Source organism: Ziziphus jujuba, chromosome 10 (genome assembly GCF_031755915.1).
Source record: "Ziziphus jujuba cultivar Dongzao chromosome 10, ASM3175591v1".
Taxonomy (NCBI): Eukaryota; Viridiplantae; Streptophyta; class Magnoliopsida; order Rosales; family Rhamnaceae; genus Ziziphus; species Ziziphus jujuba.
This window is the reverse complement of record NC_083388.1, coordinates 24,719,891-24,730,252: the sequence shown is the minus strand read 5'-3', so window position 1 is coordinate 24,730,252 and position 10,362 is coordinate 24,719,891. Positions and strand designations below refer to the sequence as shown.

The 10,362-nt window shown below is 31.7% G+C and overlaps 2 protein-coding genes across 2 annotated transcripts; both read left to right on the top strand.

Annotated features, from left to right (window-relative positions):
* The first annotated feature begins 3,102 nt into the window (after positions 1 to 3,102).
* LOC107412313 (protein neprosin) lies at positions 3,103 to 8,108 on the top strand. The gene is made up of 7 exons (XM_016020063.4): positions 3,103 to 4,130; positions 4,254 to 4,340; positions 4,671 to 4,964; positions 5,706 to 5,876; positions 6,166 to 6,219; positions 7,161 to 7,307; positions 7,408 to 8,108. Exons 1-7 carry the CDS (start codon positions 3,915 to 3,917, stop codon positions 7,783 to 7,785), a joined length of 1,347 nt encoding a protein of 448 aa, XP_015875549.1. The 5' UTR covers positions 3,103 to 3,914; the 3' UTR covers positions 7,786 to 8,108.
* Positions 8,109 to 9,408: 1,300 nt separating this feature from the next.
* Positions 9,409 to 10,362, top strand: LOC107407293 (uncharacterized). Its single transcript, XM_016014554.4, has 2 exons — positions 9,409 to 9,819; positions 10,044 to 10,362. Exons 1-2 carry the CDS (start codon positions 9,710 to 9,712, stop codon positions 10,255 to 10,257), a joined length of 324 nt encoding a protein of 107 aa, XP_015870040.1. The 5' UTR covers positions 9,409 to 9,709; the 3' UTR covers positions 10,258 to 10,362.

The window sequence follows — 10,362 nt, the reverse complement described above, 5'->3', positions numbered from 1 at the left end:
GGAAAACCATTCACCCTCAAAGTTGGAGCACCGACGAAATGAGTAAATGGTCATAGTGTGGTCTAAAAGAATATGTTTGGATTATTAAACGTGAGAAAACGATATATGGGAGGTGAATAAGCAGTTGAAGTGGCGAAGTGACAGAGCCAATTTTGAAACATTGCGTTTCTGGAGCCTGAATACTCCACTACTGGCTCATATAGTGCAAACCAACCCCCAGCCACCTCCCATCAACACCCCCAACAAAATCAGACCAGCATACATCCAAATTTTCCTTTACATTTCCATTTGTTTTGAAGGAGATGAATTATACATACACAACATATATGTTGGTTGGTTAGTGAGACGTGTGATAAGAGATTGATTTTGTGTGTATGTGCGTGTTTGTGTGTGTAAATCGTGTGATAAGCTCAGCCTTCTAAATATATATATATATATATATAAACAAAAAAAAGAAAAAAGGGTCCTTGTACCCTTTGAAGAATGTATTTGATTTCAATTACTATTTATTCAACAAGTAGATATTTCAGTGCCTAATAGTGTAATTGATTTGATAGTTCAAGTGTACTTAATCCAACTAATAAGGACTTCTTATTTAGAAAAAACGTAAGGCCAATTCTGTTGATATAGACAGTTCCAACTAAGTAAAATCATTTTGCGCATCGAAATCGCAACCTCTGTAATCTGTTTTGTATGTCTTTCTTTCTTTCTACTACGAAATTTCTAAAGTTGCATTTTTGTTGTAGAGTACAAGTATCGTTTCTCTGTTCTAGAATATATCTCAAGTCACCTGCTACATATCCTGTGTTAATTAATATCATATTCTAAACTTTTTTTGCCTATGATTCAAAACGTATTTTTTTTTTCTATAAATATGCACTACAATATTACAAAATGTTGAAGTATTTTTTGTGATATAGTTGGTGTTTGTTGCTGTGTTGCTTAGCTGAAAGGTATAGCCAACCGTGAAATTCATGGTTTTATCTTTCCTTCGCCGTTACAGTTCCATGGAATGATGAGAGAAGAAGGGTTATTTTGGTAAAATTACGAGACATTTGTATGGTTACAGGTTAGGTGACGCAATAATAAATATTAGGGCCAAAGTCTTCATTCAAGGCACAGCTTCTTGCCTTGAAAGCAAGTAAAATATGGAATTGACTTAAATGCCCTACATTAGGCTGCTCCATGCTGGATCAACTATATATTTGACAAATGCTTTAAGGCTAATGAATGAACTACGACTCGTTTGTATCTTGCAACTTTTACGATATGTATTGTCTTGTACTCGTGGCAACGTGGTTCAGTCTACGCTTGGTGTCTAATGTCTATTAACATAAACAAACAGTTAGATGTTTCGTAATAGAAAAAGTATATAAATAGTTTCAAATGATAAAAATAGTAGCGAGTTAATATACACCATTTCAATAGTAATCAATTTTTTGGATTTTACGATCTAATCTTTTAATTTTTTTACCTAGTAATGTAGGTTTTTGATTTTTCAATTTTAATTTTTTTACCTAGTAATGTAGGTATTTGATTTTTCAATTTGTTACAATTTGAATCATTTTATTTTTTAACTAATAGAGTTTAATAGCTTAAGGCATTGGTTTGCTAAACCGACATACAAGAAAGATTGTATCATAGGTTGGAATCCCATTTCCTTTGGCACATAAATTGAACCGGATCTCATGCGACTGATATTATATTGTATCAAATTTTAAATTAGAAAATACTAAAGTGTAAAATTTTAAAATTAGTTTTAATAATCTGTATTTTTCATATCTGTTAATTTAAAATTTGATATAATTTAATTTCAATAGAATAATTTATATCAATTTTTTTTTTCCATTTTCTAAAGAAATGGTACTAAAGTGCAAAAATTTTAAAAAAAATTTAATATTTTGTATTTTAATACCTTTTAGTTTAAAAATTAATATAGCGTAATTAATTTAAAAAATTCAAATTGCAACAAATTAAAAAAATCAAAGAGCTTAAATTGTTGTATCAAAAAATTGAATGTTTAAATTATAAAATTTTCAAGGTCAAGGATATTAAAATATAATTATAAAAAAAAAAGAAAAAAAACTACTGTTATTGGAATATATATTTTTTCAATATAATTGGTTATTAGTACTTGATGTGAGATGTTGGAGCAAAATATCATTAATTAACGTGGAGGGTAATTTGGTCATTTCAACTTAAAGTTAAATACACACTTAAAAAGGTTGCCCGAGTCAAGAAATCCTGACAGTGAAATATTTCTGTATTAAAGGAGGAAGCATTCGAGATTCGAGAATAGAAGCCCTCACCCCATTAAATTTAAACCCATATTTATTGGTCCCAAATTCTTCCATTCATTATTTTATGATGCTTTGGTTTCATTATTTAATCTTATACTAGTTTTGGTAAAATGTTATCCCACATGGAGAAGGTTGCATTTTTTTTGCAGCAGGGATCATCAAGGGTTCTCTCTCAAATAAAAACAAATTAAGCAGCAGAGCATAGAAGCCTCCCCAGTATACCTTGAAATTTTCAACTCCAACTATTTTCTATCCTTATGGGTTTCATCACTTTCAAACTCCAAACTCTAGGCTCTCCCAATTATTTTTTTAACAATTTGATCCACTAATAAATTAACCTGTTTACAAATTTTTTAAGTCAATTGTATGTTATTCAATTCAAGGACATATTAAATGCAGATGTTTCAATTTTGTGATTAATTGGGACTCATAATAAAAATCATAGAAATTGAAGATTTTTAAATGACCAAGAAGCATCACTATTCACACAGTGGTATGCTAGACAGTAAGCATACATAATAAGAAATAGAATAAGTCAAACAAATATTTAAGAATATAGGATAAATTTGATCACTAAAACATATCACATATATATATATATATATATATATATAAATTAATGTTCAAAGATTTGTTAACAAAGTAACCGTAATAAGCACGAAAAACACCAGTCAATAACAAAGTCACTGTTTGCTGCAATGATTTTGAGCTCAAATACGGCCAATATAATAATATTTAAGAGAGCATATAACATATATGACAGTGTTTACATTTGTAATATATGTACGCCTATATTCTAGGTGAAGAAAGGTGAAACCTTGCCAAATGGCAATACAAAATTGTAGAGAGCATGGCAATTGAGTGCTACATAGTTTAGATTTAAAAATAAAAAGGTTGGGGGAAAAAAAAAAAAAAAAAACCAAAAACAAAAAAGGGTTGGAGAGACTGAGAAGGGAAGAAAAGAAAAAAAAGAGAAGAAATAGAAGGAAGGTGTGCGGTTTGGAGGAAAAATTAATGGCAAAGTGTATGGTGGCAGATACACATTGAAGGAGTGTAATAAAAAGGGCTGTTTCAGTTGGGTAGGTCTGGTTTTTATAATGCTTTCAAGTTTCAACCCCTCTCTCTCTCCCTCTTTGCCTTAACTCTTTTTGCCTTCCAAACAAACAAATTTTGCAAACACTAGCTACTGTTTAATTTTCTTCATCATCATCATATACATATATATATATATATATATATATGTGAAACCAATGCAGGCAATGATGATCTTGATGCTCATGAAGTTCTAAAGGATCAGGTGTAATTAACCTCCACACCCACCTTCTCTTCCTTACCATTAATAAAGATAGAGAGAGAGAGAATATATATATATATATATATTTATAAAAAAAAAGAAAAGAAAAGAAAAAAAGGGTTCCCCAATTACAAGTCATTTTCTTAGGGGTTTCTTTTCTTGTTTGTGTTGGTGTCCGGTGCAAGTAAATATCAAAGGGAAAGTTTTCAGATTTTATTTCTCTCTGCACTTTGTTTTACTAGTAATGGAGTTTTAGGTTTTTTTTTTTTTTCCTCTTTCTCTGCTTTCCTTTTTCTTTTCCTTTTGGCACTGAATGAGATATGGGTATTGTTGGAAAGAAGAGAGGCTTCTCAGCTCTTCTTCTTCTTCTTCTTCAACATCTTCTTCTGGCTTTCCTTATCACCATCGTTTTCCAAAGCTTTACAGTCGTTTCGGGCTTAAATTACTCCGATTATAGACAAGTCAGTAGCCTGAGACTACAACGGATTCAAAGGCACCTGGACAAGATTAACAAGCCCGCCGTCATGACCATACAAGTACGTACATATATATCACAGAATTCTTTCTTGATCTTATTGACGAAAGTGACATAGATTTGGTTTTTCCTTTTCTTCTGTTTCTTTTTTTTTTTTTTTGGTTGAATATTTTTGTTTTTCCAGAGCCCAGATGGAGATATAATAGATTGTGTCCATAAAAGAAAACAGCCAGCTTTAGATCATCCTCTTTTAAAGAATCACAAGATCCAGGTATACTTAAACCTCTCAAAAACATACACCATTAAAGCATACAACCATATAATGTATATTACCCTTTTTCTCTCTCCTCTCTCTCTCTGGCATGTAACATATGTTGTATAGCTTTGTTTTTTCTTTCTTTCTTAACTTTTTTGCTTCATACCCATAATGCATTTATTGTCTATATCTTCATACTGAGTTTCAAAAGGGTGTTTTCAATAAATGTCATATATATACATTTACAAAGAGGATTTTGGAAGGTATATGTAGTTATGAATTATAAATGATCCTCTTTTAATTTGTAATTTTTGATTAGGGCTTTGATATTCATTAATGTAACAGAAAGAACCACCAGAGAGACCGAAACTATCGAAAATTTTGAATCAAAATGAGGCTAAAGATGAGAAGAAGAAGAATACAACTAATTATATGAATGAACAAGTATTGGAAGGTGCATGGCAAATGTGGCACAGAAATGGAACAAGGTGTCCAAAGGGTACGGTTCCAGTGCGGCGGAGCACAGTGGATGATGTTTTGAGAGCAAAGTCTTTGTTTGACTTTGGAAAGAAAAAAAGGAAGATTGATCTTGCTAGACGTACCGATGCTCCGGATGTAGTTAGTGCAAATGGGCATGAGGTATGCTATCCTTAATTCCTTTTTCTTCACTTGGTGTTTTGCTAAAAATGATTTTGCCTTTGCTATCATTTTCATCACTATTTCCAAGTACGTACATTCATTTTAGGATGTTGAAGAAGGTTTTAGAAATTTCTTAGCAATGGTTGTTGCAGACAAAATCATGTTGTTTCTAAAGTTGGATTTGAATTGGATTCAAATTTATATATTTACTATAAAAAAAAGTACTAATAAAACAAAAAATATCTTAGGAGTTTATTGTTTTCCAAAGGAAGCAATTGAGATAAATTAAATCAAATGTCAACATAAAATGTTATTATTTTCCATCCAAACAGTCTTGAGTTTAAATCTTCCTACCTAAAAAATAATTAAAAAAAAAAAAAATTTCTTTTACAAATCTTTTTTAATAATGAGCCAAAAAGAACATTCAGTTATAATTTTCTTTCTTGAGCTTTACTATACCAGTTTCTATTCTGGTTCATTTAAATGAAACTTTCATACTTTTCAATGACTATAATTGTCTTTCTTTATTATTTTCTTTTATGAAATTATTTAACCCTTTTCTATGGGCTTGGTTCGGCTTTTGAACTCGTTGAACTGGATCTTTTAACACCATTTGGGTCAGATTTCTGAGGAAGGCCCACACGATTTGCTTTCAAAATTGTGATTCATAATCTTTGATCGATCACTTTCCTAGTAAAGCTTACGGATGACAATTTTGTACGGTTGCAACCTTTTTTATAGCATGCGATTGCCTACACTGGATCATCGCTAGAAGCGTACGGGGCTAAGGCGACAATAAACGTGTGGGACCCATCAATCCAAGTGGTCAACGAGTTCAGTCTCTCACAAATTTGGGTTCTTTCCGGTTCATTCGACGGCTCAGATCTCAACAGCATAGAAGCAGGATGGCAGGTACTTCTTCGGTTCTTCCATTAATTAATTATTATTTTAGTCTTTTGTTTTTTTGGTAATAGATTATTATTCTAATCTTTATTTACTTCGATAAAATTAACTTATTATTTCTTTCTTAATAAAAAACTCTATAGATTTATTAAAAAGTTTAGGTAATTTCTTTGTTTTTTTTGCTGAACAAGTTTAGGTAATTTCAACTTATAATATTTTATGTCCTTTTATTATTTTATTTTATTTTATTTATTAATTTTATAGAATTTTCTGAAGCTTTGATTGTTCCACTAGTCAGGTCAGTCCGGAGCTTTATGGTGACAGCAGACCCAGATTGTTCACTTACTGGACGGTTAGATCACTCTTTTAGCTTAATTGTCAACCATTCATTTTTATTAATTTAATTATTATTTTAATGCCCGAAAAAAGTTTGCATGCAAGAACCCTAAGTCAAAATAAAATTAATCCCAATAGTGACATATTAAAATCTTTTATAAATGATCATGTGGGTTTGCTTCCTGATCAGACCCACCTTGATTCTCTCCTAGTTATATGGTTGTGTTTGATGTCAAAGTCAACTAGATCTAGGGTTGTGAATCTATCAGTATACCCATTTCCATGCAGTAAGTTAATGGGCCATTAGCTTAGGTGCATTCAATTTTTGACAAGTGATTAATTTAGCTGACCAACCTTGTAATAATGAATGGGCCATGTTTCTTCATTAATATGAGTGTCACCAAAAACAGTTTTATTATTATTATTATTATTTTTGTGAAAATGGTTTGCACAGAAAACAATGCACTTAAATTGATAGTAGTCTTTTTTATAGTGCTAGGACGCCCTTGGGAATGAGAAAGATTTCTTCGATGAAATTTTGGTAAATATTATTATTTCTTTTGCAAATTTTGAGAAGTAAATTTAATGAGTTTCTAGATCTTAGCTAGCTCGTACAAGTTGTTGTCTAGAACATTAATTGTATGTGTGCTTCAGTCAATTTTTTATTTTTATTTTTTCGGTGAATGCTTCAGTCAATTTTAGAGTTATGAGCTTCACCCGTTTTCATGCCTAATCATCATTCACCACACGCAATAGTATGGGCTTCCATACCAATTTCCTCTCCCTTGTAAACTGTAATCAATTAGCTAGGCTAATGTTTAACTTAGTACTTGTAAAAATGTGTAGTTATGTGTGCAAGCTAAACAAAATCAAATAATAATTAAGTATAGATTAATTGTAACATTGAGTAGATAAAAAATGTTGATTTGTTTTCAATCTTTTTGATGAAAAATACAGACGGATTCATACCAAGCAACGGGATGCTACAACCTTCTATGTGCAGGATTTGTACAGACAAATAGCAAGATAGCAATTGGAGCTGCCATTTCACCAGTTTCTTCATATTCTGGCAACCAATACGACATTAGCATTCTCATTTGGAAGGTCCATATATAAATTGTATATAATTTCTCTAATAATTAATTTAGAACTATTAATCAATTAGCCTAATACTAATGTTTGGTTAATGAATGAATATAAATAGGATCCAAGGCTAGGAAATTGGTGGATGGGATTTGGGGAGAACATTCTAGTGGGTTACTGGCCAGCAGAGCTATTCACCCACTTAGCAGACCATGCAACCATGGTGGAGTGGGGTGGTGAGGTGGTCAACACCAGGGCTAACGGCAAGCACACCTCGACCCAAATGGGTTCGGGTCATTTCGCGGACGATGGGTTCGGAAAAGCTAGCTATTTCAGGAACCTGGAGGTTGTAGATTCAGATAACAGCCTTAGCTCAGTCCATGATATCTCAATACTTGCAGAGAACACAAACTGTTATGACATCAAGAGCTACTACAACAATGACTGGGGTACTTACTTCTACTATGGTGGCCCAGGAAACAATCCTCAATGCCCATGATGATGATGATGATGATGATGATCATAATCATTGATGATGATCATGATCAAAATCATCTTCATCATTTGGAAGCTGATCATATATACAAATATATCTATATATGTTTACTATAATTAGTTTTACGTTGATCATTAATTAATCTCTATTGTTATATTAGTATTGTCAAATTCTTTGTCTGTAATTATAGCTAGGGTTCATGCTATATTTCCAGTGTTCAGCTTGTTCCTGCAGCTGGCTGTAGTGTATGCGCATATGGACATCCACATTTTTGTTTTGGTGATTTATGCAAGATGCAAATTTAAGAAGATTGAATTTTACGTATATGTGTTGGATTAAATAATATTATAAAAAATTATTGCAAAACATTGCTGGAAATGGCAATGTTAGGCTATATATATATATCAATAGGATTTTGATCTGATGGACAACATTGCCCACTGACCTCGGATTATATGTATAATTCAGAATAATATGTCCCATATATTATATTACAAATGGACAATGTCCATATCATAATTAATCTTCATATATATATATATATATATATATAAAACGCTAAGAGATAGCTAGCTCTCTCTTCCCATAGGCATCGATTCTTTGAAAAGATGTACATTTTTTCTACGAAAAACATATATGCCTCACATATAATGTAGTGACTCTAAAGTCTAAAACCAATATTATTCCATTAGATAATACTTCAGAGTTTTCTCAAAAAATTCAAAGCGTGTGATCTAATTGATCGCCGCTTTTTGGCTCATCAGTCCAAGACAAATGAAGCATATAGATATAGAATTTAAGCACAATGAGCTGGAAGATGCAGATCATGATGTATAAATATTAATATATAATTTTATTAGGATAGGAGTGTTGCCCCAGTCCTAATATAAATTAGGCTATATCGCTTAATAGAAAATTACTATATATATATATATATGATTTACACTATATATATCTATATATATATATATGCTAAGGATCTTTCCCCTTTTATCTGCTCAATAAGTTATAAAATTCCACTAATTTTAGAAAGCAATTATTTATTTATTTATTAATGTTATTAAATTATATGACATTATAGCATCGATGGACAAAAATAAGGAAAAAAGAAAGAAAAAGAAAGAAAAGAAAATTAATAAATGGAATTTCGACACCCTAATATGTACGCATATGCTGATGGTGGGCATCCAATATTTAATGCAGTAGTTGTGGATGCGGCCAAAAGAGAAGCCATTTCGAAGGACAGCAGTTGTGTTTACATCTCCAGAAGGTGGTGGTAGTACACCCAGTCAAACATTCTCAAGTGCAACTATAAACCATTTAAATTCTGCCATGTGCCAACAACTTATGTATAGAAGCCAATTTGGTCAACTCTTTGACCAGAGACCGTCATCAAACATCTTAACCCTAAAAGAAAGCAGCCAACTTAAAATAAATAAACTCCCCATTCCTCCTTTCTATACTATATTATTTCTTTTTTCTTTTTTTCTTTTTTTCAATTAATCCAAATATATTAAAACATATAGACGCCAATGAAAGCTATACATGCCCAAAATATCAGCACATGCCCTTAAGACTTATCCTCAACTATATATTATATACATATTTGCACACACACATATACATGTATACAAAATAGAGAGAGAGAGAGAGAGAGAAAGAGAGAGAGCGAGAGATTGTATGTATTTATACTAGTTTTAAGCCTAAGTTTAATTGTATATTGGCTTTTTCATGTAAAGATTCCTTCTCTGTCCCCAGCTGAAGCTCATTATATCCACCCAGAGTAGGCCAACCACCCCTTAACTCCTTTTCTCTTTTATCATCTTCTTCTCTCTCTCTTTCTCTCTCTCTCTCTTTCTTGCCCTTGGATTTTTGCTTGTTTCTTTTTTAGACTTCCAGTTCTTTCATTATTATTCTATATTTATTCATGGCAACCGCTTCAAATTCTGATCCGTCTTCCAATCCAAGCAATATCACAGTCGAAAGCAATATCTCAGATTCGCGCTTGTCAGAATTGGGTATAAACTCTTGGCCCAAGTAAGTTCTTTTTCTTTTAACTAATTTCACTTCTTTATTATAAGCATTAAAATTATATATTATACTTGTCTAAGATGAGTTAATATTATGGTTTCTCTTGTTATATATTTAGAATATTAATAACTAAAAATAATTCTAATTTCTGGGTCATTTCATTAATTGATTAGTTATACATATTTTGATATATATATATATATATATATACACACACATATATGTGTTAGATGGGGTTGTCCACCGGGAAAGTACACGCTGAAATTTGATGCAGCGGAGACATGTTATTTGGTGAAAGGAAAAGTGAAGGTGTACCCAAAAGGCTCGTCTGAATTGGTGGAGTTTGGAGCAGGAGACCTTGTGACTATCCCAAAGGGACTAAGTTGCACTTGGGACGTCTCTGTTGCTGTTGATAAACATTACAAATTCGACTCTCCATCTTAATTAGCCCTTCCATTTTTCTGCCTATTGTCTTCATGGTTTTGTTAACTCATATGATGAATAATAAATAATTCAATATATATATATATATATATATCATTCTTATCA

What these genes read in the sequence shown, in the direction of transcription:
- LOC107412313 (XM_016020063.4), top strand. Translation starts at nt 3,915, where the DNA reads ATGGGTATTGTTGGAAAGAAGAGAGGCTTCTCAGCTCTTCTTCTTCTT. An exon ending in CCGCCGTCATGACCATACAA is followed by an intron (nt 4,131 to 4,253) that starts GTACGTACATAT and finishes TTGTTTTTCCAG; the next exon opens with AGCCCAGATGGAGATATAAT. An exon ending in GATTGTTCACTTACTGGACG is followed by an intron (nt 6,220 to 7,160) that starts GTTAGATCACTC and finishes TGAAAAATACAG; the next exon opens with ACGGATTCATACCAAGCAAC.
- LOC107407293 (XM_016014554.4), top strand. Translation starts at nt 9,710, where the DNA reads ATGGCAACCGCTTCAAATTCTGATCCGTCTTCCAATCCAAGCAATATC. An exon ending in GGTATAAACTCTTGGCCCAA is followed by an intron (nt 9,820 to 10,043) that starts GTAAGTTCTTTT and finishes TATATGTGTTAG; the next exon opens with ATGGGGTTGTCCACCGGGAA.